Genomic DNA, 26355 nt, shown 5'->3' on the forward strand with positions numbered 1-26355 from the left:
AGTGAAAAATGTTCTACTTGCCAACTTTTAGATCCGTGTGAATCTTCAGGCTTATTTTGTTTTGTTTATCTTCTTCAAACTCTGAAACTAAAGCAGTTATAAAGGTCAAACTGTCTAATATTTTACCTTTAGACATGGAATTTTATTTGGTTTTGCACATCGTCCTGCTTATGTTAATTAACAGACAATGCTTGATGATGTAAGAGGTACCGCAGCTTTCAGCTGAACTTCAAGACAGCTACAGCGTCTCCTCTGCAGTAACACACTTAACCTTCTCAGTCTTATCACCATGTGCATCTTAGTTTTCCTGTAATAAATATCCAGAGTATGACATTGTGTAGCAGTCAGCTGCAGTCATTGGGGTAACTTGGTCATGGATGATCAATTTCCTGTTAGCTGAAAGTGACTTTAAAAAGGAAATTGGTTCTGTCTTGAGTTTGCTTAAAGATATTGCTTATTTTGTTTCCCCAGAGTGTTTCTCAGCTTCCTTATGGCAAAGCCCTATACACGTATGAGGGAAAAGAGCCTGGCGACCTCAAGTTTAACAAAGGGGACATCATCATACTGCGTCGGAAAGTGGATGAGAACTGGTACCATGGGGAGCTCAATGGGAACCATGGCTTCTTCCCTGCCAGCTACATCCAGTGTATCAAGCCACTCCCACAAGCTCCACCTCAGGGCAAAGCACTTTATGATTTTGAAATAAAGGATAAAGATCAAGACAAGGATTGCCTGACCTTCACCAAGGTAGGGGAATAATTGTTTTAATTTTTAAGAAAAAAAGGTTTTAAAAGCTACCTCTGCAGGAACTGAGGTGGCACACAGCATACTGGCAGCCAAGTCTGGATCAGTGGTGCTGGCACTGGTGGGACATCTGCCTGGCCACCCTCTCACCTCTGCCCATGGACCCACTGCGCTCCTTTTGTTTGTTTCTACTGGTTTCTTGTCTGAGAAAATGCAATTCCCTGAGGTCAGTTAGCCTAGTGGAGACAGACTGACGGGGCTGAATTTTCTTTAATAAGTGGGACATCCCATCATGTAATGTACTGAAGGACATTGACTCCTCTCGACTTGTAAATGCACCTCCCTCCAAAGGCAGAGCCTGCTTAGTGATCCTGCAGTATCCTCCACACCAGCTGTGCTGCAGGACTAGGTGGGCGGAAAGCCTCCCCTTGGGGCAAACCACATGTTAGCATGGTTTGGAAGTTTCATAGTTTCATAGAATGATTGGGGTTGGAAGCAACCTCAGAGATCATCTAGTTCCAACCCCCGTGCCATGGACAGGTACACATTCCACTAGACCAGCTTGCTCAAAGCCTCATCCAACCTGGCCTTGAGCACCTCCAGGGCAGGGGCATCTGTGAGCTTGCTTGGGAACCTGTTCCAGTGTCAGACCACCCTCACTGTCAAGTATTTGTTCCTGATATCTAGTCTAAATCTGCTCTCCTCAAGCTTCAGTTGCTCCTGTTTTGTCAGAAGGATAAGCCAATGAGATAGCTTGTGCCATGTGCAGCAAGGCTACTGTAAAGCCAGTGAAACTCAACAAGTAGAACTGACTACATACTTTCTGAGAACATTTTCTATCTAAAAGGCATACATTTCAACCACACTGAAATGTTCTACAAGAAACACTCCGTTTCAGAGAAAGTCTAATGGAAATGTGTATTTTAATGCTCCCTGTTGAACCTGACATTCCAATGTTTTCAAATGCCATTCAGCTTCCAAACATCCATTACATCATACCGTATGCCAATTAGCAGTTGAAATGCACTATCGTCATATATCTCAGTATTTCCTATTTTAAGACATTAAAAAGCAGACATTTAAAAGCAGTCTTGGGGGTTTTTTTAACCAAAATGTTTAATGAATTCCAGTTGGAACAGGAGAAAAAATTAGTTACTGTAATTTCCTTTGGATTTAAACTGTCACGTTTTCCCTTTCTCCCCCACCTCCCCACCTGCTTTCTTTCTCCCCCTCCCCAGCAACCTGTGTTGACCCTAGATGGACTTCATGGATATCAAGAAACCCACAGTAAAATAAAACATGTCCCCTAATGCTAATTTATGGCACTGAATGCCATGGAGAACCTGTTCATTGTCATTTTCTGGTTTATTTCAGCTGTCTGTCGTTGTTACAGTATCACGTAAAGTAATAACAGTTATGCTGGAAATGAATATGACATAGACAATAAAAATATCCTTCACCGGGATTTTACTGACCTCCACGTTTGAGGCTACTTATTACAGCTGAATGAATTATTTGCAGCATAGCATTTTCTCACCAAATGTAACATCTCTTTCACTCATGCAACGTCTCTTGGCAGAGTGTGATTTCCTAGAATGGATGCTTTCTCATCTTTGCTTAACAAAGGATTTGTAAGTGCTTCTGCTCCATAGCAAGTGAAGTGTTTGACTGCCAGTACTACAAAGCCTGTGACTACCCCACCTCCCCAAAGATGTGAATTTCTGCCAGAAAGTGGGTTGCTTAGTGAGAAGTGAGGGGTGGTTGTAGCCAGGAGGAGGTTGCTCTCTTCTCTCAGGTGGCCAGCGCCAGAACGAGAGGACACAGCCTCAGGCTGCGCCAGGGGAAATTTAGGCTGGAGGTGAGGAGAAAGTTCTTCACTGAGAGAGTCATTGGACACTGGAATGGGCTGCCCGGGGAGGTGGTGGAGTCGCCATCCCTGGGGCAGTTCAAGGCAAGATTGGACGTGGCACTTGGTGCCATGGTCTAGCCTTGAGCTCTGTGGTGAAGGGTTGGACTTGATGATCTGTGAGGTCTCTTCCAACCTTGGTGATACTGTGATATTGTGATACTGTGAAGCAGCCACCATGCACTAGCAGTAAGTTAACCAGAAGCTACTTTAGAGGTCCCATCAGTAAAAATATATTCTCGTGAACTTGTTGGAGAGGGTCCAGAGGAGGGCAGCAAAAATTATCCGAGGGCTGAAACAACATTCCTGTGAAGAAAGGTTAAGAGAGTTGAGATTGTTCAGCCAAGAGAATGCTCCAGGAAGACCTAATAGTAGACTTTCAGTACTTAAAGGAGAACTTTCTTGACTTGTCCACAAGAAAGATATGGACAGTCTTTAGCAGGGCCCATTGTGACAGGACAAGGGGTAAGGTTTTTAAAGAGGGTAGATTTAGACAAGATATGTGGAAGAAATTCACCACTGTGGGTAGGAAAGCTAGCACAGGTTTTCCCAAAGAGATGGTAGATGCCCCATCCCTGGGTCAGTTTCACAGTATCACAGTATCACCAAGGTTGGAAGAGACCTCACAGATCATCAAGTCCAACCCTTTACCACAGTGCCCAAGGCTAGACCATGGCACCAAGTGCCACATACAACCTTGCCTTGAACTGCCCCAGGGACGGCGACTCCACCACCTCCCCGGGCAGCCCATTCCAGTGTCCAATGACTCTCTCAGTGAAGAACTTTCTCCTCACCTCGAGCCGAAATTTCCCCTGGCGCAGCCTGAGGCTGTGTCCTCTCATTCTGGTGCTGGCCACCTGAGAGAAGAGAGCAACCTCCTCCTGGCCACAACCACCCTTCAGGTAGTTGTAGACAGCAATAAGGTCACCCCTGAGCCTCCTCTTCTCCAGGCTAAACAATCCCAGCTCCCTCAGCCTCTCCTCATAGGGCTTGTGCTCGAGGCCTCTCACCAGCCTCGTCGCCCTTCTCTGGACACACTCAAGCATCTCAATGTCCTTCCTAAACTGGGGGGCCCAGAACTGAACACAGTGCTCAAGGTGTGGTCTAACCAGTGCAGAGTACAGGGGCAGAATGACCTCCCTGCTCCTGCTGACCACACCATTCCTGATGCAGGCCAGGATGCCACTGGCTCTCTTGGCCACCTGGGCCCACTGCTGGCTCATGTTCAGGCGGGTATCAATCAGTACCCCCAGATCCCTCTCTGTCTGGCTGCTCTCCAGCCACTCCGACCCCAGCCTGTATCTCTGCATGGGGTTGTTGTGGCCGACAATGGGGCTCTGAGCAAACTGATGTAATTGAAGATGTCCTTGCTCACCACAGGGTTGGGGGGGTAGATTAAATGACCTTTAAAGGTCACTTCCAACCCAAAGCATTCTATGATTTGCTGACATGTTGTTTTCCTCACTGCTTCCCAGAGGGTGCAACAGTGACTTCTCTGAGAAGCAGTCTTCCTTGCCTTAAGGTATTCTTTGCTTGCTCAATCTAAGAAACTTAATGCATATGGTAGGCAGCTGTAGGCCTGTCTTGTTAAGAGTAGGTCTTTTCCTGGATGTGTTTGTATTTTATATATTTGGTGCTACATATTAGTATGCCTCCTTTACAGTAACTGTCTTTGTATACTGATAGTTGGCATTTTCTTGGCTCACATGGAGCAATTTTTTCTGATGCATAGCTCTACTCACAATACTCCAGTTTTCCCTTTTTTTCACCCCTCATGTTACTGTCTGCATCCTTTTATCCCTGATGCCTCTTTTTTTCTCCAAAAGGGGTTGGCTTCTCTTCTACTGTGATTTTCTTCTTTAGCTCCTTCCACTACATGCACTGTCACGTTCTATCTGTTTTTATGTCTTGCCTATTGTTCTCGCTGACACTGAATAATCTATTTTTCATCTCAGGACTTTACTGTCGTGTTTTCAAGGTTTCTCAATGCTAATTTTATCTGTCACCTTCACTGATGAAGGTTCCTCTTTAGCCCAGATTTTAGATCATCGACTAATTCAGTCAGTTCCTCTGCACAGAGTTGTAAGCAGTGTATTGCTGTAGGTGTAATTTGTCACCTGGAGCAGTATTCGTCATTTGAATGGTTCAGCTTACATCTGAAGATGTTGGTCAATTTAATTTATGCTATTTTTTTCTTTCCTCAGGTAAAGGAGTTGCATTGTCATACTGTCTATGCAAACTAGTATTACCTGTTTGTGTTCTGCTTTAACACTACCAGGCATTTGTAATTGGATTTTACTTACTGTGGTAGTTTGGGAGTTTCCCGCCCCCCCAGATTCATCAGACTAACTCAGCCATCTGGAACTTAAGGAATTGTGATGCTTTGGGTGTTGCCTGCCACTCCACACTTTGAAAATCACCCAGACTAGACTCAGTGGCTCTGGAAATTTTATGAAGCTTATATTTACAGCTTAGCACAATATGCAGGCAGATATTTACAGTATATGCAGTTATAGACAGAAATATACAAGGCAAAAGGTAATACAGAAACACAACTCCCCTCCCAGAAACCTGAGTCCCCAGGAGGGGCTCTCAACCACCCTTCCACCTTCTCCCACCCCTCAACTTTACGTCAGGTGCTGCCTTGTGCCCAAGAAAGATTGAAGGGTCAGCCAGGGGGGTTAGGAAGCAGGTAGATTTAGTCACACAGACAGCAGGTTAGGTTAGGGAGAGGGAGATGCAGCCCAAAACCCAGACAGAGGGCATCTGTCTTATCTATATTTACATTCTTGTTCTTATACATCTCAGCAAGCCTATGAGTGAAGTAGACATCACCATTGTTTTCTTTTCACAGCCTGTAATCTAATTCTTCTCACCAAAACATTTTAGCTAGCTTCAAACTAGCACAGGAATGGAGCTATATTTACAGTGTGGCACAATTTACAAGCATATATACACAATATATATACAGATATTTACAACTATATACAAGTTAAAAGTAATACAGAAATACAAACCCCCTCCAGAACAGCAGAACCACCCAAGAGGGCTTTCAAACCAACTCCCCTCCTTCTTTCCACCCCCACCCATACATCCTAAGTCTTAGATGCAAGGGTGAGATTGCCCTATAAGAAGTTAGAAGCAGAATGATTGGTTGCAGTTACTCAGACTCAGGCAGAGATAGTTAAAGCAGCATCAGCAGCCAGAGACACTCACTGACTTTGTTTCTATTTCTTGTTTTTATATCTCTCAGCAGAACGTATGTGTGATATAGACATCACTATTATTTTCATTTCACAGCCAATTATCTAACTTCTCTCATTAAAATATTCCATTTAGCCTCAAACCAGCACACTTACAAACATACAATAAAGAAGGGTTTTCCTCTGAAGAGAAATTATAAGAAGGAAACTCAAATACAGGGATGTTCCATATCGTATTTTGTTGCTCTTTTGCTGGACTTTGGTTTTTCCAATTCCCTTTGTTATCATGCAGTCAGAGTATGTGTCAGTGCAATAAAAGGAAACAAAGGATATTTTGGGTTTCCTCTTACTAGGGTTTTGGGTTTGAACAGACAAAGGTCTAACCTGACATTCTTCTGCATCATGTGAACTGCTTCCTGTAACTTCACTTCCCAAAGTGGCCACATGTGCAGGTATAGAGTCTCACCACTGTTACCTTCTCCGCACTGGCTAAAAGGTGAAACATCCCAGATGTGTAACTTAACATAATTTTCCTCAGTGTTTAGCAGTGATCTGCCAAATCATTTGGTTAGCATTTATTTTGTTCTCTATAATGATGGATTACAGCCTTGACTTGGCTTGGCATCAGTTTTACCTCCCAACAGCTTCAGAAGTGTAATAATGCTCATGATAATGTTAATTACCATGGTTGCAATCAGTGTGTTACCTACAAAGTTCTGTTGTATGCTCTTGGGAAATATTTAACTTAGCTTTCTGATGTCTCCTTGCATGGTACCCCAGTAGAAGCCTGGGCTCCTGCTGCCTTTCTTTCAAAAAACAATCCATCCTCCCTTTAACTGTGCACTCTCTGGTACAAGCCATGTGCAAGAGGACTCTGCTTGCAGCTGTAGCAGCACACAGCTGGAGTAATTTCATTATTATCTGTTTGTGTAGTTACTTTGGGCTTAGACTGGGTTCAGATTCAGCCCACAGTTTTGTTTTGGTGCTGAACCAGCCTTTATATCCATGAATTCATGTGGCCCTTTGAAGGCTCAGTGGTAGATGAGTCTGAGACCTGTCAAGGTAGGACCAACTGTTTCCCGTGCATTATTGCTCATCACATTTTCAATCACATTGGCTACTTCCTTCATTTTCCAATATTTCTGCTCCCAGCCCACAGTGGTATTTAACAAATGCTGGGCCAATCTTGGAGCTGTCACATCCGATACTGTTTCCTGGCTGCATAGTGGCATCTCAGCCCCTTAGTGCTCAATTCCAGCAGCATTTGCTGTTCTCAGAGGGACCATCCCAGCAGTAGGTGATGACTGAAACTCTCATGCCAGCTGGCAAGTGTTGTTGGTGGGCACACCAAGCACCACACGGTGCCATCCTGCCATCACTGAGATCTCCCCAGTGCTGTAGATGGAGTTGTTATCTCTGCAGATAGCAGGCACATCTGCTTTGTATTGCTTTGTTAATGGCTGTTAATGACTAGAGTGAAAATCAGGCTGTGAATCATGACTGTTATTGGACACAATTTTGTGCTGTTTTCTCAGTAAAAGGGTTCATTTCTCTGTCAATCAGATTGCTTTTTAAGTGATTCATCATTGACTTCCTTTTTCATAATGGTTATAAACTGGAACTGCAGGTCCCACGTGCCTGTCGCAAGGCTGCCCGGTCCTGAGGAACAGAGAGACACTTGAACAAGTAGGAAAGAGCAAATAATTAGAGACTTGGGCAGCATGCACAAAAAGAGCACAAGGTATCTTTGTCAGACTACAGTGGATACCATTTGCTTTTGAAATGTGATTTGAGGCTTAGATTCTTTTATGCTGCCTGGGAATCAATTTAGTACATGTCAGATAGTGAAGTTCAGAAAGCCGAAGTGATATGCCAAGAGATCTGTGGCTCTTTACTATTCATGATCCTTTTGGGAACCTTTCTAGGAATTTATAAGTAGCATGGCTATCCAACTAATTTAAAGTGCTAAAATAGTTCATGTTGAAGCTCTCACCAGTGGAATGTATAGAATGATGTCGTGGGCTGTGAATTCAAAGAAACGTTCTATTAACAAAGAATTTCAAAAGATGTTTTGGGATTTGCTGTAATTCCTGAAGATTTTCAGCATCCTTCTGAAAACAAATTCTGTAATGGAGAGCATTCTCAAGGATTTGCATGTTTCTCTCCCACAAAGATACACATTTTGAATGTCAGCATATCTTGGAATGTGCATCTATCTGATTTTCTCCTATCCATTACTGCATTCAGCAGCCAGACCTGGCAGAGCCAAACTAAGATCAGTGTTTGAAAAACCTTCCACATTTCCTAGGTCTGTTGAATGCAAAAGGTAGAAATGATCTTCAAAGGTTACCCATTCCCTGCCAGGTTTCTGTCCAACCTGCTCCAGGGAAGGGCTTGCACAGTGCCACTGAAAGAGTCATGTCAAATGAGTCTAGGGTTTTACAGTCATTTTTTTTAACTCTCTCTTTCTTATTTGTATGTATATATGCAAATACACATATGCATATACATGCACACATATATTTGCACATGTATATACCTATCTTTGCACATACAGAACTAATGTCCCAAATCCCAAGTACTGATATAGGCTGGGCAGTGTCTGGCTTGAGACCAGCCCTGAAGAAAAGGATTTGGGGGTGCTGGTGGATGAGAAGCTCAATGTGAGCTGCCAATGTGTACTTGCAGCCCAGGAAGCCCGTTGTAACCTGGGCTGCATCAAGAGAAGTGTGGCCAGGAGGTCGAGGGAGGTGACTCTCCCCCTCTACTACACTCCAGTGAGATCCCACTTGGAGTACTGTTTCCAGTTCTGGAGTCCCTATTACAAGAAAGATCTAGACATGTTGCGAGAAAGATCTAGACATGCTAGAGAAGCACCACAAGGATAAGCTGGAGCACCTCTCCTATGGAGACTCAGAGAGTTTGGGTTGTTCAGTTTGGAGAAGAGAAAGCTCTGAGGTGACCTTACTGTGGCCTTCCAATATCTGAAGGGGGCCTACAGGAAAGCTGGTGAGGGACTTTTTAGGGTGTCAGGTAATGATAGGACATGGAGGATGGAGCAAAACTGGAAGTGGGTAGATTCAGATTGGACATTAGGAAGAAGTTCTTCACCATGAGGGTGGTGAGACACTGAAACAGGTTGCCCAGAGCGGTTGTGGAAGCCCCATCCCTGGAGGTCTTTAAGGGCAAGCTGGATGGGGCTCTGATCAACATGATCTAGTGTGAGGTGTCCCTGCCCATGGCAGGGGGGGTGGAACAAGGTGGTCCTCAGGGTCTCTTCCAGCTCTGACAACTCTATGATTCTTAGATTATATATATATATATACCAAAATATATAGGGAAAGTGTAGACTCTTCACATTTTGGGGGTTTTAAAAAATCATTTGAGAAAATAGCTAAACAAATACAGAAAGTAGTAAGACTCGTAGCAAGCTCTTGAAGGAATACAGTCTTTTATTTCCCTCATCTACCCCCTTTACCTAGATTCTAAATTTATGATAATTGGTCTTTTGTAAGAGCATGTGGAAACTTTGCAGACACGTATTACTGTCAGCTCTTCACACAGATCAAAAATGGTCTGTGCAGACAGGGCTTTGGAAGGGAATGCTATCTGTTTCTTCAGGAAATTAAAAGCACAAATTCTTTTCACATCCTTCCAGCTGTAATAAATAGCTGAAGGACACAGTCTGTTTCTCTGAGCTTTCCTCTAATGGATCATTCAGATGAATAATTCAAAGGAAACATTTAAACTATTTCAAAATGCACGTGTTCAAAACGCACATGTCCAAAAGCTGCAAAGTGCGTCACATCATAGCCCCGTTCTGCTCATTTCCTATCACGGTGAATCCATGGTCTGGACATCCTGAATCAGGAATTCCTGGGTTGTTTTTTTTTCTTTTCCTATGTGAAAAGTATCTGCACTAAACCAAAAAAGTTTCCCTTGCCTGACCAGTTAACATGGAAAGCTTATTACATGCAGGTTGCTAGACCATATGTAGCTCTCGTTTTCCTAGAGTGAGTGATGGAAATAAAGTGAGAACAGCAGGGAACATTGTCTCAGCTTTCTGGAAGAAGATGTTTTCTTCTTTTTCTTTTTTTTTATAAATTTCTGCACAGGAACAGAGGAGGATTGGATGCCATGAGAGAATGAATGGTATCTCAGCAAAACTTTGCTTTGTGGCTTCTCTCAGCCCATTCCTTTCCTCTGACTGTAGGAGATCTGAGCATGCAGGCAGTGCTCTGCAGAAACTGCTGGCTGCTACAGCCTTTGTAGCAAGCAGTGCTGCCACAGGGGCAGGTTCAGTATGACCCCAGCAGGCAGATGTGGTAAAAGAAATCCACTGACAAGTTGAGCAGCTCAAACTGGGTATCTCAGAGTTTGGTCCTAGTCACCCAAGGTTTGGTAATGATTTTTATGTTCAAGAGAAACTGAGCAGAATCAATCTTATTTTCACTTTGCGCAGTCACCTGTTTTATAATCCCAAAATTGTCCATCACCAAATGAGTCTTTTGTAAAATATTTTAGATTAAATATAATGATAAATGTCATTGGTTTTAGAATGTGAACTTCTATCTAAACTGTATCTGATCCAACAGAGAAATGCCTTTTTTTTTTTTGTTATCCTTGGCTTTTTACCTGCTTTGCACTTTTACCTCTTAAATATATTTTTTCAGAAGAAGTAACATTTATGCATCAGCAGTGTGGGATAGTTGCTGAGCACCTCATGTTATACTGTGTGCTTCTTGTTGGAAGTGTTTCCAGAACTGCCTTTGCTGCTGCTTCCCATTCATCTGCCTTCTGGAGCAGCCAAATACCACAGTGAGCTCTTGGATGCAGAGGGGCAGCTAAATGCTACAGAGTTTTTGCTTTTGGGTTAGACACAGCCTCCTGGGTCAACTGTTCTCCCTGTCTCTGCAATGGAGCCAGGAGTTACCTATTCTCTACTCACTTATGTCCGTGCCTTTGGAGCTGCTGGCTGCTAGTATGAGCTACACCAGTCTGCAGGGTGTTTCAATGTATTTTGACTAGGATGCTCACTGAGCGGGATGGATGCTGTTTGGGTGAGATATTGGGCTGAGGATGCTGCTGGCTCATGATTCAGAGAACGGTTTCATCTGGCTTATGGGCTCCTCTGTGTACTGTCTCCCTAAGATATCTTGTGAGTAACTAGAAACTGGCACCTTTCAACTGAAAAAAAAATCATTATTTTGTGTATCTCTTATTTTAGGATGAAATTTTGACAGTCATCAGGAGGGTAGATGACAACTGGGCAGAAGGAATGCTAGGTGACAAGATTGGCATTTTTCCTATCCTGTATGTTGAGGTAAGTTCATAACAGGTAATGGGTGCCGGTCTTGACATCTCTTGGGTTTTTTGGTGCCCACAAGGGCAAGAGAATGTTGACTATCCTTACATAAGAAGGACAGATTACACCAGAATAACCAAAGAGGCTTTCACCTAAGGCATTGTGAGGGTAAACTTGATTCACTTCAAAGTGGCCAGCACAGTGTATGCCTTAAGTTACTGTTGAAGGCTTCCCATGTAGCATTATTGGTGTAATCTCCACAATATGTAGATAAAATAGGGAAGGATGATTGCAGTTGGGATATTTTGCTTGTACCTGAGGAGAGGTGGGTGCTGCCAGAATGTGGAGATCAGTGATGCAGGTTCAGCCATGCCCTGAAAACACAGACTTTTGGAGGGCTGTTGTGGGTGGCCCCTGCTCCAGGAGGAGCTAAGGTAGCTCCACCCACATGCCCAAGGTCTCTCATTCTCTGTGCACCAGATACATCTTTGTCCTGTGGTCATTTCCACAGGAGGCTTATTTAAGAGTAAATGCTGAGATGTCATGTCCTCCAAGCAGACCTATTGTACCAACTCTTCCCCTGCTGTGTCCTCCTCCTGGTGCCCATTCAGCTAGATGCTGCTCAGGAGAAATGTTGCAGCTAGCAGTGGTGGCCTGTGATGGCTCTTCTGGAGCAGCTACCAGGTCCCAGGTAGTGCCTTTAAGGAGCTTTCCTCCTTCATGTCTGAACCAGGGGGATGAAGAACGGATGTGCATCACATATGTATGCGTTTTTTTGAGGTGCTGCCACCCTGCACCCATTACTTGGAGCATTATCACTCTTCTCCCTGGCGTAGGCTGGTGCTGCTCTCTGGAGTGAAGTATCTCTTGTGCCTACAGCGAAGCCCGCCCTACTGTGTGTGGCTCTGATGCCTGTCTCCAAAATTACTTCTCTAGATCTCTTAGATAATTATTTGAGACAAAATAGAGATAATTAGTGCCCGACTACCTAATTATTAACTCAGACAATGACCAATTTGGAATAAACCATCATTAATGTACATTGCGTTCCCACAGTTGACAAGAACAATAATATTAAAACCAGAACGTGTAGGAGCAATTATTGGGAAACCAGCTGCCTCACATAAGTTAATGACTAGTTTTCTTCTACTCTGAATGCATAAGACATTTTCAGTTTGTTGTTATTAAATCAGAAAGCAGGGTTTCTCCCAGATTCCATCCTTTTTCCTTTCTTTTTCTTGTCCTGGGGATGTCCTGAAATTTGCTGCAGGAAGAGTGAATTAAGATCCTCTATGCAGCCAGGCATTGTTGCACCCCAGCACCTTTCCCCAGCTCTAGTTTTACTTGCATACTGTAAGTGCTTGCACTGCCTACATGCTGTACACCTTCCTGATCTCTCTCCCGTCCCTAGGTATCTGTTCTTCTTAAGTACAGCTCTCAGAAGGTCAAGGGCTCAAAGCCTCAGAGGAACAGGTCACTGGGAACACATGTAGTGATGTCTCACTGAAGTGCTGCAAGCACAAGCATGTCCCAGGTGATCATGGAGGAGCAATCAGAGTAGCAGTGCTGAAAGTTTCTAAAGAGATGCACATAGCCAGCTGGCAGCACCAGGGGAGAATGCATGCAGGAATGTGGCTGTGCATATGCATTCATACACAGACACACACATGTATAAAATAAGTACATTTATGAATATGTTGTTATACATAGATTTTATCTGTGTAGATTTGAAATATAGAGGCTTGAAAGACCTTTTCAAATGAGATCCTTGGGCAACGTGGGAACAATATTTGTGCCGTGGTTTGTAGAGCCCCCAGACAGAAACACCAGCCACCTATTTCATCCACATCCTGATGGATGGAGGCCATGTTCTGAATATGAGATGAGCTTATGCAACTGTTTGCATTATACAATTATGTTGCTGTTGCCAGCTTCAGATGTTAACTTTACATTAAAAATTAAGGGGAATCAGCAGGACAACTCCCAAAGAAGGTTTTGAAATCTCAATGCCAGTGTTTATAAAACAAATCCATTAAACAAGTAGTACTAGAATCTTAAACCACTTCTTGAGTCTGTCCAAGTCCATTAAATGGTTTTCAAAATCTTGGCAAAGTGTGCAGAATAAGCAAAGCATAATTCTCACAGTAGCCTTCCGCTTGCCTGAGCCAATCGGCCAAAGTGCGTGGGATTTCACATGGCATCCAAAGCTCTGCACTCTGGATGAAGCAAATTCCAGCCTGGAGCCCATCTCTAATGACAGGCCCTAATGTCCCCAGTTTCTCCCACAGCCTAAGCAAGAGCTCTTGCCTTTGCTGCAGAGCTTTAGAAAACAAGCCAGTCACTTTGAGAATCTTAGAGCTAAGCATGCCATAGCTACAAACAGGGATATAATCCTTGTTGTAGATTGCCTTTGGTGAGACTTCATCCTGGCAGTGTTCTGCCACAGCCCCATGTGGGTGCCTGCAAGGAAGGCTTTTGCAAGTGCTGTGTTACAAAGCGTTTGTGTGCATAAGCTGCAGTGTGGTGGGAGAGAGGTGTATACCACAGCACTACCAAGTCACCAGCAAATTCCCCATCAAGACCTCACTGGCCTCCCAGCACTTGGGCTTGTCATCTGGCCCATGTAAAAGCCTTCTGAGGCTCCTTCATCTTCTTTCTGCTCTGAGCTTACTGAATTTGAGAGAAGTCTAATTCCATAAGGGAAATTTGGATGAAGCCCAGACTAAGACATCATAAAACAGGGTGTGTGGGGGGAAAGACATCAAAATATATCAGCTTTCTGCAGTACTTTAGAAAGTCTGTATCTCAGTATTGTTTGTGGCTGTCCATATAGCCACAGAAGTGTAACATGGCATGGATTTTATGCTTTATTTCTTACAAGTGACCAGCAAGGGTGCTTGCATGCCTGCTGTGTCTTGACAGCTCTCTACCGAGAGGCTTTTTCTTGCCTCTTTAGTGTCTTCTCTGTCCCAACCTCAGAGAAACTACAATCATAAAAGGAATAAATATTTGCAGCTCACTATGGTGACGTCTACAGAATGAGTCACAGACAATGTATTCTGTCAGGGAGAGTTTGCACTGGTTTACTTTTTTATTATTATTTTGTTGCCATCCTTTGTCTCCAGTAGAAGTAATTTGGGCTGATAATTTACATTTTAATTTGCCTGCAGAAAACCACAACATTTATTCTCAAGATGCCTTCTCTCCTGAAATAAGACTCATATTAATAATCCATATGTTTTAAAGTTATGTTCTTGCTGGGACAAGTTTTAGACCTGCAAGGAATTCAAAGTCTTAGCTATATTTTATTTTACTGTCTTCAAGCTAGCTTCTTCATTCTTAATAATTGCTGTTATTATTTCTGGAAGTTGTGTCACGCTGCTATGTGTAAAACTGAGAATAATGAAGAATTAAATGTGTCCTAATAGATTTAAGTGTGAAATTTGAGGGCAGTGGTATTCAAAGTATTTGAAGGGAGCAGTTCCTGCTCAGATAGGAAAGAAATATTCTGAGCTGTTAGGCAAAAATTTCTGACTGCAGCCCCCCAAGCAAAGAAGTATTGACCAAGATCTACAAGCCTTACAAGTAATGGTAGAGCAAGGCAATTATGTCAAGAGCTACTGTGGCTGTAATAACAGCAAATTACAATTGATGAAGTCCCAGCCCATTGTTACAATGTTTTATGGCAGCAGAAGCACTGAAAGCTGTGATTAAGTGATATAAGGAGTCCTGAAATTCTTTTTACAGAGCAGTGAAGCAGAGTAGCAGGAATCTTCTCCTGTGCTTCACAGACAAAAAGAGTAAAAGGTGGAAAGGAGGTCTAGGAGAAAGAGGGAGGAGGAGAATGGGCAGAGCTGATGATTTCAGTGCCCTGCAGCATAGATCCACAAGGCTCCCCAGAGACCCAGGGAAAAAGAATTCTTGCAAGTCAGTGTTTAAAGAATTTAGCCAAAACCTAAGGAGAAAGGAGAAGGGGAAAAAAATAGCCAAATGCATTTCATAAAGAAAACAGTGATTTTTCATTCCAAAATTAGCTTTGCAGAGCACCCCATTTAGTGATTTTGTGCTATACCACTGAATCTACCAATTGTTCTAGAACAGTTTACCCCATATAGAGGAAATTGTGCATGTTTACCAGGTCATTACATTGTGTCACAGAGATTCATCTACCCAGCTGAATTTGTCCTTAACTGTGTATCTGTGCACTTAGCTGATGATAACCTGTAGTTCCCCTCCAGATTAATGCAAATGATTGAGAGTTCTGCATGTGTGTGAGTGTGAATGTGTCTGTCTGTGTGTCTGTTCAGTTAATTTGAAGATTTGCCTGCATCAAGAAGAGGTGCAGGTAACTACTCTGAAGAGAGCAAAGCCTTTCCCATAGCACAGTGTATAGACCTGCTCAACTTCAGGATTCTTCAACACGTTCCTGCTGGTGTGACCTCCAGTTTAGCGCTCTGTCCGGGTGGCAGATTTTGTACTTTTTGTCTCTATACACAGGTTCCCATCTTACCTATTTCCAAATATCCCAGTGTCTCCAGTGGCAGTCACCACAGTTATAGTCTTAAAGACTCAGACATGTATCTGTATTTCTAGCTCTAGTGGATGTATTTACCATTTTCAACATCAACAAATGTTGCCCCTTCCGTTTCTTGTCTAAGTTTTCTCTCTATTCAGTCTGGTTCCTGCCTTCAGCTACAGGACAGATGGGTCACTATGGGACACTTTTAATGAATTTAACCTTGATGTCTGACCCCTCATTTATATCTGTGTGGTCTCTTTGGCAGCATAGTGTGAACCTCTCAGTACATTTCATGAAATCCTTCTAGTCACTAGATGACAACATTTGTTTAAAGCCCTTTCCAAAAAGACCATACGATCTTTATTTTTAAGGACTGTCAAAACAGTTCATTTTAGCCTTGCTAATAAAAATGGAGGCTTTTGAAAGGTGGGAAGAAGGAAAGCAACGTAGATGATTTGAGAAAAGCTGCCTTACTAAATCTCAGAGGAGCAAATTCATCCCAGCAGCAAGTAAGTGTAATACTAATGAGTAAAGAATTATACCCATTAACATCAGAATTGATTTTTCTATTCTCTCTCCTTCTGTGCATCAGATAAAAATGGAATAAGAACCTTGTAAAGCTGCTAATGTAAGAGCTAAGAGGTGTTCAGTTACCTCCTGTTGAAAAGCTTTACTGATATGCATTTTCAAACTTTGTAATTACATTGTTTTAAGACTTCATTCCTACACCTTCACAGCTTCTAAAAAGTTGGCCCTACTTGTTTTCCTCGTTCACAGAATATTGTAGAATATTTCAAGACACTTTTTTTGGTATCAGATTTCTATGTGAATGAAATAAAACATGCAGCTCCCATGTTTCACCTTCAAACTGACACATGCAGAATTTGTGTTCTAAGCTGCAAGAAGAACCTACACAACTAAGGCTACTTTTGGATTAACCCATAAATAAAACTTATTAAAGTACTGTTGAACACATGCAAAGTAATTTGAAGGCATTCAAATAACTATTGTGTCAGTCTGGAAAACTAAGAGTAGTAGCAGTCAGAGAGGAGACTAACTATACAATAGATAGCAATATGTAATTATATATACATATTATATGTGCACATTACTTTAAATCTGTGGCTTATATTTTCTATATAACAACTCAATTTTGTATTTTCCCTTTTCCTTATTGTGATGGTTTGGGGGTTACCCCGCCCCCCCACACTTTTGAATTTGCCCCAGCTAACTCAGACGGACCCTGGGAATATAGATGAAGCAATTTATTTACAGCTAGCAGAATTTACAAGCAGCTATTTACAATATATACAGTTATATACAATTATATACAGAAATATACAAAGGATAAACAATACAAAAGCACAACTCCCCTCCCAGAAACCTGAGTCCCCAGGAGGGGCTCTCAAACCACCCCAACACCTCCCCCCGGCCCTCTCAACCTTACCCCAGTTCTCAGGAAAAAGAGAGGTGCAGCCAAGAGGTTAGGGAGCAAGGTTAGTAGGAGCAGGGTTAATGAGATGTGACCAGGTCTAAGGCAAAAGCAAGAATGAGAAACAAAATGGAGAAAAAGTCTTTCTTCTTCCCAGAGTTCTCAGCGTAACTGTGAGAGAAGTTGACATCAATTGTTTTCATTTCACTGCTCGTTATCTAGTTCTGTTACCAAAACATTCCAGCTTGCTTCAAACTAGCACAATCCACCCCTTGTCTACTTCGCTCAAAGTATCGCTGAGAATTATCCAATCTAATCTAAACCAATATTTACACTAAAACTATATATACATGTTCAGTTCACACTTCAATCAGATGTAGGTGATTCAAAAGCTCAGAACAGGGACTCCCAGGTGACGTTGGGTTCGTGCTCATGTGCTGTAGATTCTATCATAGATTCTCTCAGTGTTGGGCGCCGATGTTACCTAGAACAGAAAACTCCTAACAACTTGAATTTAAACTCTCTCAGCTAAGGTTAAATTTCTCTGTGGAATACACTGGATTTCACCATTCTCCTGCATTACCCAGTATGTATGACCAGGACCTTCAGCAGACACCACCCCTCGGACAGGTTTCCCTTCGCCCGAAGGAGAAAATACCCAAACAGTTTTCCCTAACAGATTCTTTTCATGTATAACAGGAACTTTATCACCGTCTACTGTTTGGACCAAATCTGATTGTGCAGGTCCTGCTCTATTTACTGAACCTCTACTATTTACCAACCAAGTAGCTTTTGCTAAATGTTTGTCCCAGTTTTTCAGAGTTCCACCCCCCATGGCTTTTAGGGTGGTTTTCAGCAAACCATTGTAGCGCTCAATCTTCCCTGAAGCTGGTGCATAGTAGGGTATGTGATAGATCCATTCAATACCATGCTCTTTGGCCCAGTTTTTCACAAGATTGTTCTTGAAGTGAGTACCATTGTCTGACTCAATTCTTTCTGGAGTTCCATGTCTCCACAAGATCTGTCTCTCCAAACCAGGTGATACTGTGATACTGTGATACTGTGAACAATGGTGTTACGTGCAGTAGCATGTGGAACTGGATAGGTTTCCAGCCATCCAGTGCTGGCTTCTACCATCGTCAGCACATACTGCTTGCCAGAACGAGATCGAGGTAAAGTGATGTAGTCAATCTGCCAGGCTTCACCATACTTGTACTTTGACCATCTCTCACCATACCATAAGGGCTTGATTTGCTTAGCCTGCTTAATAGCAGCACAAATGTCACAGTCATAGATGACTTGGGTGATAGCGTCCATGGACAAGTCAATTGACCTATCGCGAGCCCATCGGTATGTTCCATCTCTGCCTTGATGTCCAGATGAATCATGGGCCCACCGAGCTAAGAACAGTTCACCTCGGTGTTTCCAATCAAGGTCAATGTCAAGTTCAGAGTTGGTATCAACTTGAGCAATCTTAGCAGCTTGGTCTGCCTTCTGGTTATGTTGATGTTCCTCAGTGGCTCTGCTCTTAGGCATGTGTGCATCTACGTGCCGCACCTTCACTGGAATTTTCTCCAGTCGTGCATCAATGTCCTGCCATAGATCAGCACACCAAATAGGCTTTCCTTTCCTCTGCCAACCATGCTTCTTCCAGTCCTTCAGCCAACCCCATAGAGCATTGGCTACCATCCACGAGTCGGTGTAGAGGTAAAGGATAGGCCAATTCTCACGTTCAGCCACATCAAGAGCAAGTTGAACAGCTTTTACCTCAGCGAACTGACTGGATTCTCCTTCTCCATCTTTCGTTTCGGTAACTCTCCTGGTTGGACTCCAAACCGCTGACTTCCATATTCGCTTGTTCCCAACAAGACGACAGGAACCATCTGTGAACAAAGCATAGTTCTTTTCCTGATCAGAGAGATCACCATAGGGAGGAGCTTCCTCAGCACGATTTATTTTCTCCTCTGGAGGTTTGGAACAGTCTGTGCCTTCCGGCCAGTTGGTGATCACCTCCACCAGACCAGGTCGGTCAAGATTACCCATTCGCGCTCGTTGGGTTATCAAAGCCATCCATTTAGACCAGGTTGCATCTGTGGCATGATGTGGTGATGAACCTTTGCCCTTGAACATCCAGTTAAGAACTGGCAGTCTAGGAGCTAAAAGCAATTGTGACTCAGTTCCAATCACTTCAGAAGCTGCTTTCACTCCCTCATAGGCTGCTAGAATCTCTTTCTCAGTTGCAGTGTAATTTGTCTCTGAACCTCTGTAACAACGTCCCCAGAAACCAAGTGGACGACCACGTGTCTCATTCGGAGCTCTCTGCCAAAGACTCCAAGTTGGACCATTGTCACTGGCAGCCGTGTACAGAATGTTTTTAATGTCTGGATCAGATCTCACAGGTCCCAAGCCCACTGCATGGACTATTTCTCGTTTGATCTGATCAAAGGCTGCTTGCTGTTCAGGTCCCCACTCGAAATTGTTTCTCTTACGAGTCACATCATGCAGAGGTTTGACAATCTGACTGAAACCAGGAATGTGTAGTCTCCAAAATCCCACCACACCAAGGAAAGAAAGTGTGTCCTTCTTACTGGTGGGAACTGCCATGGTAGAGACTTTGTTGATCACATCCTGAGGAATGTAACGGCGACCATCCTGCCACCGCACTCCCAGAAACTGAATTTCTCTGGCAGGTCCTTTGACCTTGTCTCTCTTAATGGCAAAACCTGCTTGCAACAGAATGTCAATGATTTTGTTACCTTTCTCGAAGACTTCCTTAGCAGTTTGGCCCCACACAATGATGTCGTCGATGTACTGGATGTGCTCTGGAGCTTTACCTTTCTCCAGTGCATTGTGGATGACTGAGTGACAGATGGTTGAGCTGTGTTTCCACCCCTGAGGCAAACGGTTGAACTGGTACTGGATTCCTCTCCAGGTGAATGCAAACTGAGGCCTACACTCCTTTGCTATGGGAATAGAGAAGAAAGCATTAGCAATGTCTATGGTTGCATACCATTTAGCCTCCTTTGATTCCAGCTCGTACTGGAGTTCCAGCATGTCTGGCACAGCTGCACTCATGGGTGGCGTCACCTCGTTGAGGGCACGAAAGTCAACTGTCAGTCTCCAGTCGCCCGTAGGTTTACGCACAGGCCAGATGGGACTGTTGAAAGGTGAATGAGCTTTCTCGATGACAGCCTGATCCTCCAATTGACGAATCAGCTGATGAATGGGCAACAAAGAGTCACGGTTAGTTCTGTACTGCCTATGATGAACAGTTTGAGTTGCAATTGGCACTTCCAGGTCCTCTATGTCATGATGTCCCACAACTGCAGATTCATCAGAAAGTTCAGGTCTAATAGACAATTTCAATTTACCATCCTCAATCTCTACAGATGCTATTCCAAAAGCCCATTTGTGACCCTTAGGATCTTTGAAACAACCTTGTCTCAAAAAGTCAATTCCCAGAATGCAAGGCGCATCAGGACCAGTTACAATAGTATGTTTCTTCCACTCTTTACCAGTTAAACTGATCTCAGCCTGTACCTTAGTTAACTCTTGAGATCCACCAGTGATTCCAAAGATAGAAATGGACTCTGTCCCTTTACAATTAGATGGCAATAAAGTACACTGAGCACCTGTGTCAACTAAAGCCCTGTATTTCCGAACTCTTGAACTGCCAGGCCACCTAATGAATACATTCCAATAGATTCGGTTCTCTCCACTATCCCTTTCCTCCTCCTGGCTGGAGGCAGGGCACCCCTAATGCTGAACATGGCATGTAGGGTGTACACAGTGATTAGTGTTGTTGCGAGAGAAATTGCAACTGTTGGAACAATTGCAGTTGCTCTCAGGAGCTGAAGAAGTGACAGCTACTTTCCTGGCATTATTGCCTCTGTTTCTGCCACTCTGCAGATCCTTGACTCTCTTTGAAAGAGCTGAAGTAGGTTTACCATCCCATTTGTTCATGTTCTCACCGTATGTGTCACGCAGAAGTATCCACAGTGACGCACGTGATTGCTGCTGTCTGGGTGGAATTTGTCTCCTCCTGGGCTGGAATTGCCTTGCAGGAGGTGGGCGTCTGTTCCTGACTGCAGAAACATGCACCCATTCAGATGATGCAGGAATGGTATCTTTTACCAGATTGGAAATTGAGGTTGTAAGATCCTCCTTCAGTTCTTTCATGCTCTCCTTAATGCCATCTCTAATACCATCTTTAAGCTCTGTAGTCATAGTCTTTATGGCACAGATTATACCAGAATGTGACAAGCTATCCTCTATCTGCCTGAGCTGATCAGTGAATTCACCAACAGTGAAAGATCTTCCATTATCACTCCTTGCTAGAAACTTACTGGCCAAGATGTTAGCATAGGATGAAGGAGCAAGCTTAATAAGCTTCTTCATGAGACCTGTTCCCAAAGGAATATCGTCAGGCTCATGAGTGCCATGATCTCCATAAAGCACTTCCTTCACAGCAAACTCCTTCAGAAGCTTAATTCCCTGCTCAATGGTGTTCCACTTCTTGGCAGCCCATGGCAAATCATCTCGGGAAGGATATCTCATAGCCACAGCCAACAAAAGGCGTGTCCACAAGCTAACCCTACCAAGAGGACTTGCTAGGTGTTTGTCCACTCCACTCTCCTTAGTGAGTGGTCCCAGCTGCTTGGCAGACTTGTCTCCTACCTGCAGAGCATTAGCACCAATGCCACGGCATCTCACTAGCCAGCTTAGGATTGGCTCACCTGATTCTCTTGTGTATTCCTTCCTAACTTCCCTGACCTCTCTGAGTGGATCCTTGGAACCCTGGATGTCATCTTCCTCCTCCTCTTCCTGTTGTTCATCTAGTGGTACCTGGCCTAACACAATCTTCCTCATAGCACTCCTAAACTCATGGGAACCATCCTCTCTCCTGGCAGCTAACCTCACAGCACTCCTCTCACTTGAGTATTGTTGTCTCAGCACATCTACAAGGTCTCGCAGACTAACTGCCTCCTCTTCCTCTTCTCCTTGCTGTTGATCACCAGATGTCCCCTGTCTTACATCCTCCTGTGAACCACTCTTTGTCTTAGCTTTTGCCTTAGCAGGTGCCAGAAGGGCCTGAGCAGCAACAGACTTGGATGTGTCTGCTGGAGGATTTGAATCTTTAGGAGTCTGACCCAAAGGGTTTGAATCCTTAGGAGTCTGACCTGGAGCATTTGAATTATTGGAGGTCTGACCTGGAGCATTTGTATCCTTAGGGGTCTGACTTGGAGCTTGTGAGTTCAAATCTGCCTTGCTTTTAACAGGAGGATTTTGGTTCTGGTCTGCTGGCTGGGGGTTCAAATTGGCTGAGCTGGTGTCATTAGGATTTGGACTGACTGGGCTAGCGTTACTAGCACTAGTAGTATTATTAGCATTAGTGGGATTGTTTGCCTGTCCTCCTGGGATGCCTGCCAACCCTGAGGTGTTATCATTTTTGCTGGGAACATTCTGATTTTGGGTACTTGCCTGTGCTCCTGGGGCTCCTGCTAAACTCTGTGGCTTGTTTTTGTTTTTGCTATCCTTATCATTGTTTACGTTAGCGGCGGGAACACTGGCCGTGTTCCCAGCACTTGGAGAAGGAGGGGCAGAGGCTGGCAAGGGGGAAGCCGATAACTGTGTTCCTTGTTTTGCTGTGAAAGAGACTGCTTCTGAGACACAGAATTTTTCCTAGCTCTTACAGAAGCTGGTTTTGAATTTTTCACCAATAATGCCAAAATTAATATGAATATCAAAATCATGAGGCAAATATTAAAAATTGTGAGAAGAAAAACAGTTTTACACGAGCATGTGCCTAAACAAACAGTTGGAATTCCTGTCTTAGGCTGAATAACTCTCATTAGAGCCATATTTAAAGCAGAATTTCCATTGATTGTCACATTATTGACCAGAGCTCCTGTAATGTCCTTGGTAATATTCTCAGAGATATTAAAACCAGCATAACCAAGAATAAAATCACCCCAGCTCCAGAACATATCTGAAACCTTAGCTTTAGCCTTATTATAAGCCAGATCAATGAAATAAGCAACAATTTGACCTTTTAACCAACTAAATACCAAGAAAACAAAACCAGACCAGAGCAATGCACCAACCAAATACAATAGCTGCTTGATTAGCTTCATCTTAATTCCCAGAGCTAATTTCCACTCACTGAAATATCTAGCCCCACGTTGGGCGCCAATTAAAAAATGTGATGGTTTGGGGGTTACCCCGCCCCTCCCACACTTTTGTATTTGCCCCAGCTAACTCAGACGGACCCTGGGAATATAGATGAAGCAATTTATTTACAGCTAGCAGAATTTACAAGCAGCTATTTACAATATATACAGTTATATACAATTATATACAGAAATATACAAAGGATAAACAATACAAAAGCACAACTCCCCTCCCAGAAACCTGAGTCCCCAGGAGGGGCTCTCAAACCACCCCAACACCTCCCCCCGGCCCTCTCAACCTTACCCCAGTTCTCAGGAAAAAGAGAGGTGCAGCCAAGAGGTTAGGGAGCAAGGTTAGTAGGAGCAGGGTTAATGAGATGTGACCAGGTCTAAGGCAAAAGCAAGAATGAGAAACAAAATGGAGAAAAAGTCTTTCTTCTTCCCAGAGTTCTCAGCGTAACTGTGAGAGAAGTTGACATCAATTGTTTTCATTTCACTGCTCGTTATCTAGTTCTGTTACCAAAACATTCCAGCTTGCTTCAAACTAGCACACTTATATAAATAAAGAACTTAGAATCATAGAATCAACCAGGTTGGAACAGACCTCCAAAATCATCCAGTCCAACCTAGCACCCAGCCCTACCCAGTCAACTACACCATGGCACTGAGTGCCTCATCCAGTCTTTTCTTGAACACCTCCAGGGATGACAACTCCACCACCTCCCTGGGCAGCCCATTCCAATGCCAATCACTCTCTCTGGGAAGAACTTCCTCCTAACATCCAGCCTATACATCTCCCAGCACAACTTGGACTGTGTCTCCTGGTTCTGTTGCTGGTTGCCTGGGAGAAGAGACCAACCCCCACCTGGCTACAGCCTCTCTTCATGTAGTTGTAGACAGCAATGAGGTCCCCCCTGAGCCTCCTCTTCTGCAGGCTAAACACCCCCAGCTCCCCCAGCCTCTTCTCATAGGGTTTGCATTCCAGGCCTTTCACCAGCTTTGTCATCCTTCTCTGGATACATTCCAGTACTTCAACATCTCTCTTGAACTGAGGAGCACAGAACTGGACACAGTAGTCAAGGTGTGGCCTGACCAGTGCTGAGTACAGGGGAAGAATAACCTCTCTCGTCCTACTGGCCACACTGTTCCTGATGCAGGCCAGGTTGCCATTGGCTCTCCTGGTCACCTGGGCACACTGCTGGCTCATGTTCAGCCTATTATCTATCAGTAGCCCCAGGTCTCTTTCTTCCTGGCTGCTCTCCAGCCACTCTGTCCCCAGCCTGTAGTGCTCCCTGGAGTTTTTGTGGCCAAAGTGCAGAACCCTGCACTTGGCCTTGTTCAATCTCATCCCGTTGGCCTCTGCCCACCCATCCAGCCTGTCCAGGTCCCTCTGCAGGGCTCTCCTACTTTCCAACAGCTCCACAGCTGCTCCTAGCTTGGTGTCATCTGCAAACTTGCTGATGATGGACTCAATCCTTTTGTCCAGATCATCAGTAAAGATGTTGAATAGGACCGAGCCCAGCACTGATCCTTGGGGAACACCACTAGTGACAGCTGCCAACTGGATGTGGCACCATTCACCACCACTCTCTGGGCCCAGCCTTCCATCCAGTTCTTGACCCATATCAGAGTGAATCTGTCCAAGATTCAACTTTTTGCTCTTTGGTTTAATTGTTTACCTAAAATCTAAGGTAGAATCATAGAATCATAGAATCAGCCAGGTTGGAAGAGACCTCCAAGATCATCCAGTCCAACCTAGCACCCAGCCCTATCCAATCAACTAGACCATGGCACTAAGTGCCTGATCCAGTCTTTTCTTGAAGACCTCCAGGGACGGTGCCTCCACCAAAATACTTATTTTTAAAATATTTTTGAGTATTTTCTGTTAAGTTTTCTCTTAATTTCTATCAGGCTTCATGAGGCAATCATTCACACAGACTTCCCACCATGCATCCCACCATTGGATGCACAATTTGGCTGTGTTGTCACCTTTTAGCTTAAATGCCAGGTTTCCCCTATGTTGTATCAGTTGAGCTGAGCTCCTTGGCTCTGTTGACCATTTTTTGATCACACACTCCCCTCATGCTATGTCTGGACAAGTTAATATAGGATCATTTTCTGGTTTCTATCTCTGACAGCATGTTCCTCAGAAGTTCTTCTCGAGTGGGAGCCACAGAAAGGAAGCCTACATGCAGAGATAGGTGGGTGTGCTGTCACGTTTGAGTCATCCTCCAGCCCAGACAGTCATGGGACCTGTGGTGAGCCACAGTGACAGCCAGCACCCAAATTTAAACATGAGTGTAGGTTGTGAAAATTTCCCTTTTGGGAGCTGACTGTTTTAGTTAGAGCTCTTCTCTTGCATGTCCTCCTGCCTACTTTCACGCGAGTTAATTCATAGTGAAGTTATTTGGATTTACACATTATGATCAATCTTTCTATTAATCTAAACCACATCCAAGTTGTTATCACTTCATAATTCTTCAGAGCCTGTTGAAATTGGCCATTTGTCACATTCAGGAATATCTTCCTCCACCCACCCTCCATGATGAGTAACATCTGAATTTCCTAGATTGTGCTTTGTAAAAATAACTATCTAGGGTTATTTATAGAAGGTTTCCAGCCCAGCCAACTTAAACCTACCACCTTGGCAAATGATCCCATTTCCTAAGTCTTCCAGAAGCATATACATCATTTTTATATTTTTGTGGGGCAATTTTGAAGCATTGCCTCCTAGATGCCAAAAATTAAAGTGCAAGTTAGTCATCTGATAACAAGACTTTGATCTCTAGCCATAGTCCACTCAAGGATATCCAGCCCTCCCCTGCAGAATCCTGTTTGTCATCCTTCCCAGTGCAAACCAACTGGTGTTTCATCTACAGCTACTTCTTTGTGCTATCAACACACAACATTACAAACATCCCTTCCTTTTACCTGCAGCTCTCCTGATCTATGCTTGTGCTTGAATACAATTTCTGACCCTGGCTGTAATTCTGTCTTGTTTATTTTATTTCTGCACTGGATTTTTGTTTCTGTCACAAAGTTCCTGTTTTCCTATTATGGTCCTGAGGTTGCTTTT

At 43.7% G+C, this 26355-nt stretch overlaps 1 protein-coding gene across 2 annotated transcripts in view; it reads left to right on the plus strand.

Moving 5' to 3' along the window:
• Positions 1–26355, plus strand: part of SH3RF3 (SH3 domain containing ring finger 3) — a 298858-nt gene that overhangs the window by 179500 nt on the left and 93003 nt on the right. For both annotated transcript variants that reach the window (XM_064143669.1, XM_064143670.1), the window contains exons 2-3: positions 472–747; positions 11081–11176. In XM_064143669.1, the coding sequence (XP_063999739.1) occupies positions 472–747; positions 11081–11176 (372 nt within the window). The remainder of the gene's footprint in view (positions 1–471; positions 748–11080; positions 11177–26355) is intronic.

The sequence above is a fragment of the Pogoniulus pusillus genome, chromosome 5, assembly GCF_015220805.1.
Source record: "Pogoniulus pusillus isolate bPogPus1 chromosome 5, bPogPus1.pri, whole genome shotgun sequence".
Taxonomy (NCBI): Eukaryota; Metazoa; Chordata; class Aves; order Piciformes; family Lybiidae; genus Pogoniulus; species Pogoniulus pusillus.